This window comes from Aquila chrysaetos, chromosome 4, assembly GCF_900496995.4.
Source record: "Aquila chrysaetos chrysaetos chromosome 4, bAquChr1.4, whole genome shotgun sequence".
Lineage (NCBI taxonomy): Eukaryota > Metazoa > Chordata > Aves > Accipitriformes > Accipitridae > Aquila > Aquila chrysaetos.
In genome coordinates this window covers 22436129-22445596 of record NC_044007.1, presented here as the reverse complement: position 1 = coordinate 22445596, position 9468 = coordinate 22436129, and the positions used below count along the sequence as shown (strand labels likewise).

Here is a 9468-nt window from a genome sequence, read left to right as displayed (position 1 = left end):
TGAAAGAAGGACCTCAGTAATGGGCTGGTTTTGCATGGATGCATGTTACCTTGAGAACTTCCCACTCGTGTGATATCTTGGGAAAAGCTTCAACAGTTCTTCAGCAATGCCCCTCTGCCTCCAAAACCCTCTCTCCTTATTTTTCTTCAAAGATCAGTTTAACCTCATCTTACAATAATGTCTGTGAAAAAAGTCATCTTCCACTTATTTAGTGTTGCTACCTTTATCTTATTGCTGTCTTCTCATTTCAACCTGCTGCATTTTTCTGAGTTACCCACCCGTTGCATTTTGTCTATGGCTCTCTGACCTTTCTGTAGCAACAGGCTGTTGTCTGTGCTATTTTTTCTAGCAATATCTAGGGCACTAGACTCTTCATACATGACTAGGCTTTCTAGGCATCACTGTAATAATAATAATAATTCAGGATATTATTACTACTTTTAGTAATGAATAATGAATTGAGAGACAGAATCACATAGTAGACTCAAAAAGGGGGGGGGGCAAACAATCATTTATATCTTGTATAAAATCAGGAGATTTGGGACTTTCAAGCTGTCACTACAATAGGAGTGAATATATGCCTGAGATCTGGTACAGGATACTCTGTACCAACTCTGAAGGACAATCTTATGACTGAATGAAAAAAAAAAAAAAAAAAAATCACACGGGACTTAAGAATACTGGTGTTTCTTCTGAAGCAGCTTGAGTTTCAGAAAGGTAGGAGAGGTCAGGGAAGAGGGATTAGAAGGCAGCAAACAGGGAAGGCAATGCTGCATCCATACCTTACAGGAACATGTGACAACGTTCTAAGCACCTGCTGTGCCAACGTCAGCCCGTGCTTTATGTGTCGAATAGGGGTATGGGCAGTACTGTGTAAACTATGGATAACCCTCTTTTATGAGAAATGAGAGTAACAAACAAAGAAAACTGACTTTTACCCATAAAGGTCTAGCATTCTTCAAATCACTTGTGGGGAAGTACCCAACTAAAAGAAACTTTCTTGGAGCAGAACAAAACTGCACATAGAGTAAGCAAAATCCTCCTGAAAGAAATCAAATGAAAATGTAGGTGGCATTACACAATATAATTAGCTTCCTCAGTTTAGACAGGGGAAAGCTGGGAAAGATCCAAGACTGCACCAGTAAACCGGTCCATGATGGTTTGATAGCACTTAGTATAGGACCTGGGAATCACAAACTGTTGCAGTATAAAATTTTGTCCTTCCTCAACAGGAATTTGAGGAGTCCCTGGCAAAATGCCTCCAGGAAGAGTCCTATAGGATGCATTTCTTGCTGGTTATACATCTAATTTGATCCATCAAGAGTCTGAGTGCTGGAGGTTTTCAATGAAGAACATGTTTTTCATTTTCTCCATTCGCTGATCCATAACAGAATACTTTAAAGTTCCTTTCATGTCAGCTACATAAAGATGTTTTCCAAGTGAATGTTTCAACTTGGGACAAAAATAACGGAAAGAATTAGTTACACTGGATTTCTCCCTCATACAAAACATTATAAAGCAGATGTTAGCATTACCTTTTCAGGAAAGAATTACACTTAGCATGCTTGAATGATGAATCTACCAACTCATTTACTCTCGTAGTTGCTATGAGGAAGGAAATGGGAGTAAGTATAATGAGACCCTTAGTGAAAGACATTTTGTGGCGATACATAAAACCAGGTTACAATACCACTGTTTCCTTGGGAACCACGCTTGTCTAACAGAACTGGAAAGGAACAGAAAAAAACCCCCAGTATCAGAAAACATAGTATTAATAACCCTGCTGGTGTCAGTACATTTATATGACTTAGAGAAGCCACCAAAAGAAATATCACGTACCTTTGATATATGACTGGAGTGAATTTTCAGTTGCAGATTATACAGTGGAAGAACAATTCCAACAGAAGAATGTAAACCAGGGATGGGAATCTGTTTTTTCAGAGTATGGTAGTGAGTTCAGAATGAGAGCTGAGATGGACAGGAAGGGCAGGTACCCAGAGACACGTGAATGTGAAGGTCAGAATTTATAGATGTTTCACTACTGAGGGAATTACAAATGAACGTTCCTTAAAAATAAGTTTTATAAATGATCATGCAAGCTGATAATAATTTGTCTTGTTTGATTGTAGATTATTGTTGACACCATTACTCTGGAGTAGGTAGAGAAGTATGTGCTCTGGCTATATTTTCATCAGTATGTCACCTGGGTAACGTAAATAACAGTAACAGCATGAGACAATTCTGTGCAGGCTGACAGGAACACGAACAAATAGTGTTTTAATTTGATTGCAGGAAAATGCGAGGAGTGATAGGTGGAACTGATGGGGAGAAAGGAAGGTAGAAGCATAGAAAGGTCAAGTTGAACCATTTCTTCAGTGAGTCATGGGATGTCTTCTGCTCTGAATCTGCTCTCTCTTTTCAAAGCAAATAGCTAGATAATATATGGGGATTAAAGTTCCTGTGCCTGGATTTGTTCATTTATAGTTACCTGCTTAATGGTACAGGATTCGGTGGGAACAGGGCAAATACCAAGGAGAAAAGAAAGCTCTTGAAATTCTACAATCATGCTGAGAGCAGGTATTTGTAATTTGTGGATGAAAAATCACAGGCGTGTTGAAATGATTATGGAAGCAGGCACTGTAAATTCAGAAAGTTCAGAGGTAAATATCCATCGGAAAGAAATTCAGATGAATAAAGCAATGCACAAAGAGCTGTAGTGAGGTCTGACAACCAAAACTACGGTCAGAATACTGTTAGTGTTTATGGTTGAGACATGTCATGACATATTTTTGAAACAACTGTGTAACCTGATGGGGTGGAGAGGTTTCTTTCAAGTGGTCTGGTTCTTTTTAATTATTCTTAGAAGCGATGGAGTGATTTCTCTCCTTCCTCACTTCCCCAGGATAAAATGCAGTTTCCCAAAGGGATCAGTCCAGTTAATTCCTCCATTCAACATTTATAGATTGATAAGGACTGTACTATCTTTGGTAATCTGATGACACACAGTTCTACATTTCCTTCTCTTTTTGACTTCGATGCCAGATTTATCTAGTGCCTGGAAGAAACAAGGAACTGGGTGAGAGCCAGCTGGCTGGAATCCAGTCCGAAAGGTGAAGGTGATGTGGATGGGAAGAGCAGAATGCTTTCAGGACTTGATGAAAAATCATATAGTTTATTTTACAAGGGTATGTGCTTAAATATAGTGTGCTCAGTTTCTACACAATGGTTTATGTATAATAACAAAGGGTCTGTTACACATAATTTTATGTCAAGGAATGGAACAGGCTCCTTTCAGCCAAGGATGCCGATGACGTTTCTCAGACAAAATGAAAATTTGATTAATATATGTGCATGATAATAGGTATGGATTACTGTTAAGACTTGCTTTACCACAGCCAACCTATCATGTCCTTCTGGTGATCTGTTCCTCCACAACTTGTTTTCCCAAAGGACTGGTGTCTTCAGCCCAATATTGCATGCAGAACTCTTCAGCTAGTGGAGGCACATCCTAGAATTTATTCTCTGTGGAAATACAGCTAATGAGGACCAGGATACTTTCAGGAAGATGACTTTTTTTTTTTGGGCCTTTGCACCTGGTTATAAGTTGATGTCACGGTCTGCTAGAAATAGCACCGGCTCCAGGAACGTATGATCTGCGGTGGAGATTTCAAACTGTCCACACTAAACCTTACAAAACCACTTTATTATTGCTACATACGCTTATATGATATTCAACACTGATGCGAAATAGGAGTTATGTCTCATAACGTGGGAGAACGGCAGGTTGAACTGTACTGTCTGTAAGTAGATTGAAAACCTGCAGATCTGGATCGAATTGTTTCTTCAGCATTCTTGGACAGGTTATTTCCCATTTATTTGGGCCGGATGGCATTCTGGGCATTGTAGGGTTCTTTTGCTGGAAATTATTTCTTGCCATCAACGTGACTGCTCAGGTGGGGGATTTTGAGGTAGCAAAAGCTTTTTGAGAGGTTTATTCCACCACCGCCTGGCTTCCCGGGCGGGAGGAGGACTTCCTTCTCCAGCCTTCTCTCATCGGTGTCACGTTCCTGCCCGTCTGGGTTGGAGGAATCTGTCCAGACAGACGCTGGGGCAAATTTCACGCCTTGCGTCGGCTGAAGGACGCTCCAGGCGACGGCGGAGCAGGACCCCCGTCGGGCAGGACCCGCGCGGCCGAACAGCGGTGCCGCGCCCGGCCCGGGGAGCCGGAGGCCGGCCCGGCGCCCCCCCGCGGCGTTGCTCTCCGCTTCGCAGCCCAAACTGCAGCCCGCGCCGTCGGGCCTTCGAGGGGACGGGGCTGTGGCGGCCCTGCCGCCTTCTGGGACCGCTTCCCCCCTCGCCTTTCCCGCTGCCTCCGCCTCACGGGGGCCGCCGCTCCCCCCTCCCCCGCCAGCTCTGTCGCCCCGGGGCTGCTCTCGGGGCCGGGCCCCGCCCAGCGGCTGCCCCTCTCCGCCCGCCCCCCCGGGCAGAGCCAGCGGCGGGAGCGGCGGGAGCGGCGGCCGCGCAGCGTCTCCCCGCCCTCCCCGACCCCCCCGCGGCCGCCGGGCTCGGTCCTCCCAGCGCGTCGCCGGCGCCTTGGCTCCTCCTCGTCCTTCCTCGCGTGATTTTTATCGCGTCCATTTTTTTTTGTGCGGGGATAAATAAATAAATAAGGACAGCGGTCGCCCTCCCCCCCCCCCCCCCCCGCCGCCCCCCGCCGCCCAGCCCGCGCGGCGCCGCTAGGGGCGGCAGCCGGGCCCCGCGCCCCGCGCCGCTCGGGTGGGGGAGGCGGTGGGGCGATGCGGAGCCCCCTCCCGTGACTCCGGCTCTCCGCCATGCCATGGGTTAGGCGGACTCCATCCCGCAGCCGAGAGGGCACCAGCCAAGCGAGGCGGCGGCAGGAAGCGGCGCGGCCCGGCCGAGGAGCGGCGGCGGGAGGCGGCGGCGGCGGGAGGCGGGCGCGGCGCCCCGCGGCCCCCTCCATGGACGGCGGCGAGGAATTATGAGCCGCGGCCGGCGGCCGGGACTGGCGCTCGCCCGCTGGGGCTTCCCCCGCTGCGCGCCCCGGGGCGCCGGGGCTCCGCTCTCGCACGCCCCCCCCCCGCCTCGCCCCCCCGGCAGCCTCTGCCCCCGTCTCCTGCCCCCCCCCCGCCGCCGGCTCCGTCCCCCCTCTCCCCGCCGGGTGCTCGGGCTTAGGACAATCGCGCTCGCCCCCAAACCCCAGCGCTCCCGCGGCTAATCCTGCCCTTTCCCCTCTCCGTCCCCACCCCGCCTCCGGCCCTTCCTCTCCCGGCGCTGCCCTCTCCCCTCCCCGCTCCCCCCCGCTCGCCCCCCGGGCCCCGCCGGCCCCGTCCTCCCCGCTGCCCCGCGGCGAGCCGGCGGCCGGGCGGGTGGGTGCGAGGTCGGGGCCGCCGGCCACCCCGCCCCTCGCCGGCGGGGCCGTCATTAGGCTGCCGGTTGATTACAGGGTATTGATTTGTATGTGCTTCTCCCGGCGCCGGCGGCGGCCGCTCCCGCTGGTGCCGCCGCGGCCGCTGGAGTTCGGGCAGCGCTTCCCGTAGCGGCGGCGAGCTCCCACCAAACATGTCGGCTCCCGCCGGGCCCCGGGGCGGCCCCGCTCCTCCCCAGCCTCCTCCGGCTCCTCAGCCCGAGATGCCCGACCTCAGCCACCTCACGGAGGAAGAGCGGAAGATCATTCTGGCCGTCATGGACCGCCAGAAGAAGGAAGAGGAGAAGGAGCAATCCGTGCTCAAGTAAGGGCGGGCGCATCCCTTCCTCGTCCTCCCGGCCCACGGTGGCGGGCGCGGAGGTCTCTTCCCCGGCCTCGGGGGCGGCACGGCCGGGGCGGGAGAGCGGAGCGGGGCGGACGGGGGCGGGCAGGGGTGTCCCTCGCCGCCGGCCGTGCCCCGGCGGCCGCTCGGCGCCGGGCGAGTGTGGGGCACGGCGGGGGGCGGGGGGGGGGACGCGACCTGCCGCCGCGGGAGCGGGCAGAGACGGGGCCGGGAGGCCGCCGGGCAGGCAGGGGCGCCGCGGCCCGGGCTCACCGCCCGCCTCAGCCGCGCTCCGCGGGGCGGGAGATGGCGCGGCGGCTCCGGCCCCGCACGCCCCGGCGCTGGCGGGGGCGAGGCGCCCAACATGGCCGCACAGGTGCCGTTCTCACCCGGCGTGTGCCATCGGGAGGAAGGGGGGGGGTGGGTCGAGGCGGCGGTTGGCGCCGCCGGAGGGGGCGGATCGGCGGCATCGGGCCCCGTCCCGGGGGCGCGGCGGGCTCCGGGCTGGCGGCGGCGGCCCTGCCCGGCGCTGGCGTGGACGCCCGGGGCGGAGAGGGACCGCCGGGGCCTAGGCTCCGGCCGTCTCGCTGGGTGGGTTTGCCACAGCCGCCATCTTCCCCCGACAACGTGTCTGCCGCCCGCCCCCGCCCCGCTGCTCTTTCCAAGCGTGAGCCCCGGCGCCGGGAGAAGCGGGGCGCCCTGCCGCCCGCCCGGCGCGGGCATGGGAGGCGGCCCCGGCGGCGGCCCGGCTCCGGCACCGGGAGCTGTCCGGGGCGGCGGCCCGGCTCCGGCACCGGGAGCTGTCCGGGGCGGCGGCCCGGCTCCGGCACCGGGAGCTGTCCGGGGCGGCAGCCCCGCTCCAGCACCGGGAGCTGTCCCGCGTGGCAGCCCGGCTCCGGCTGCGGCTCCGGCTCCGGGAGCTGTCCGGGGCGGCGCCACCCCGGCAGCCCCACGCGGGGCTGGGCGTCCCCGGCTCGGCAGCGCGGGGTCCCGTCCTGCCGCTGCTGCCCGGGCGCGGCGTGCAGCGCGGGGTGGGGGGGCGGGCGGGGAAGCGTGAGCTTTCCCCTTGCGCTGTGCCCCAGCCGAGCGGGGGAACCGGTGTTGGCGGCGGCGCGGGGGTCCTGCTTTCCCGAGCGGCGTGGGTCGTGACCTTCCCTAGGCTGGCTGGGAGGCACCGAGTGAACTGAAGAAAACTGTTCTCCCTCCGTCGCGGAGTAATCACGCTGACTTCTAAGGGCTTAAAAATAAGCAGAGCTACTACTCTCGCGGGCATGACTTTTACGAGTGCGGCGAAGCTGAAGCACTAAGTGGGTTTTTTATACCAAAATGAGTGTTGTGTCCTGGACGTGTTAACTGCAGCTGGCCCTTCACACTCAGTACCCGGAAACTGTCTTCTGGGCTTTAGTTGCTGACTTTGGAAGTCTGTTTCCAAGGTTCATTGCATTATTGTTAGCGTCGTAATGAAAACTTCAGGTATCATTTGTGTGACAGCTGCTGAACTGTGAGGTGATCTAAAAACACTTCAATGTCTGTTTAAAAAGACTTTTTTATTGGGTGAATATTTTGAAGAGTATCAGTGTAATGTAAGCACTGGAAATAAAGTGCCATACCTGGTTTTATCACCGCCTCTCGGTCTCACGCTATACGATTTGCTTGCTATTGTGATACTTTTATTTTAAAGCAATTTAGACTCCTTTACATTGCTAAATCGTGTGGCGTATCAAAATAAATGCAAATTTTTGTCTAAAATTTCTGCCCTCTTAAAAATCATTAACAAAGAAGGAAATGGAAAATTATTCAAGTTGCAGTTTAAAGCTATAACAATAGCATTATAGTTTTAAAGATGGCTCCTGGCAACTCTTGTTGCAGGTGATAATATTTATGATCCATTATAAAGTATGATTTCAGTATGATACCAGGATCAGCTTGAACTGTTAAGCTTACAAATGAAGAATAAACTGTTCTTAAGTAATCACCAGGTAAAACCAACTTAAGAAATGAAACAGAACTGTTTTCATTTGTAATCTTCAGAATCTTGGAAGCAGACATGGACAAAAGAAAGGTCTTCATCAAATGTAAAGATAAACTATAAACTTCATGGGGGGTTTAGTTTCTCATTGTGTCTCACTAAAGCTTCCTCTTGAGTTCTGTGTAAGCCGTGAGGGAAATGGTATGGCGTAAAGTTTATACTCAGAGGATAGGCTAGAACAGCTCTCTCAGGAAAATGCTGTTGTCAGTGGAATTTGGATAGATGGCCCACAATATTTTACAGGATACTGAGAAGTGATCTGGTGTCAGATGAATAACTCACCCGTTTAATTTTTCTTAAAGTGAAGTGGCTCCTTGAACCATCAGGTACATGTTTACTCTGAAAATATCTACAGATTTATTAAGCACAACCCTCCACCAAAGTCATACCAGAGCTTGTTCTGCGTTTTTAGGGAACTATTACTGAGTTTAATTCTCTTGACAGATGTTTTCCTTCTGTCAAGAGAAGAGAAAGAAGAAGAAAGAACCCCCCCCCCCATATTTATATGAATGAACTACTGTTATTGCATAGAGATAAATATAGAGCTAAATCCTGCAGTCTTTGTTCAAGTGTAATTCTCCTCGAAGGCAAGCTCCTTTTGAAGTGGAAGGTATTTTTGTCTGACTAAGCAATAAAATTGTGTCATTTCATTCTGTGGAGAAATATGGGAGGATAAAAAAAGATGCTGAAAACAAGAGTTGACATTTAGAGATATTTTCAGAAGAACTGTTCAAATGTTGTAGAAAGCGGCAAGCATGGATTTCCTCTTAATTTTTTTGATAATTTATGGTGACTGAGTGTCAGTATGAATGGCTAGTCCCTGGGCTCCACTTCCTTTCTGCATTCTATTTCTATTTTGTGCTTTTCAAATTCTTATGCTGTGCCCATCACTGTGGTATTTGAGTATCTTCCAAAAGTGCATTAAGTAGTGTGACTCACATCTGTAATGTGGACTATTTATTCTTTTCCTTTCACTCCCTGGGGTAAATATGTGTGGATTTAAAATAGATACATAACTTCTTCTCCTTATGCTTGTTTTACTCTTTTTGGGGAAAGGAAATGCAGATGGTAGTGAGTTGTAATCTGTAGCAACTAATAGTGAACAGGTCAGCACAAATTCTTGCCAGGATTTGCTGGAACATGATGGCATGGAAAGCAGAAGCTTTCCAGATTTGCTCTCTCCTTTGGCCTGGTTTGGTCTGTGAAATACGCCTAGCGACAGTTGTGCACTGTGTTCCTGTGGCGGAGCTTCTGCTTTAAAAAGGAGGATGGGCAGCAAACTCTGCTGCTTTGACTGTCTCTCTTCTGGAATTTTTGGGACCCTTAGAGTGCATTTTGAATGTCATGTACTAAGAAAGTGCCTTCTTGACAAGGTTATCGAACATATATTTTGCATAATATTTAATACACATAATGCATGACACTCAGAGAAAATGAATTTATGTCTGCACACTGGGTGCAAGTCCTTCTGTTACAGGAATATTTACATGTTTTCAACTTTTATCTTTGTGGCTGTTTTACTCTCTTGGATATAGCATAGAACTTTTGATCACGGCTTTTCCTTTACATTATGCACATCCTTCCTCTTGTAAATTCTAGTTTTGTGTGTGTAAGCTTTCTAAAAGATTTTAGATAGCATGTTTCCTCCATATGAATTGATTTATGGGATCA

General features: G+C 51.2%; 2 protein-coding genes across 43 annotated transcripts in view; one reads left to right on the top strand and one right to left on the bottom strand.

Moving 5' to 3' along the window:
* Positions 1 to 1570: 1570 nt before the first annotated feature.
* LOC115340103 (collagen alpha-1(I) chain-like) lies at positions 1571 to 5443 on the bottom strand. Its single transcript, XM_041123000.1, has 4 exons — positions 3391 to 5443; positions 2489 to 3055; positions 1840 to 2203; positions 1571 to 1605 (listed from the first exon to the last, which is right to left on the bottom strand). The coding sequence occupies exon 1, from the start codon at positions 5441 to 5443 to the stop codon at positions 4118 to 4120; it is 1326 nt and encodes a 441-aa protein (XP_040978934.1). The 3' UTR covers positions 1571 to 1605; positions 1840 to 2203; positions 2489 to 3055; positions 3391 to 4117.
* The window catches only part of RIMS2 (regulating synaptic membrane exocytosis 2), a 486153-nt gene continuing 482030 nt past the window's right edge, over positions 5346 to 9468 (top strand). For 11 of the 42 annotated variants that reach the window (XM_030011007.2, XM_030011020.2, XM_030011018.2 and 8 more), the window contains exon 1: positions 5353 to 5750. In XM_030011007.2, the coding sequence (XP_029866867.1) occupies positions 5581 to 5750 (170 nt within the window). In that variant the 5' untranslated portion in view covers positions 5353 to 5580. Of the gene's footprint in view, positions 5751 to 9468 lie in introns of all 42 variants that reach the window. The other 31 variants (XM_030011003.2, XM_030011013.2, XM_041122996.1 and 28 more) reach the window with 11 other exon arrangements.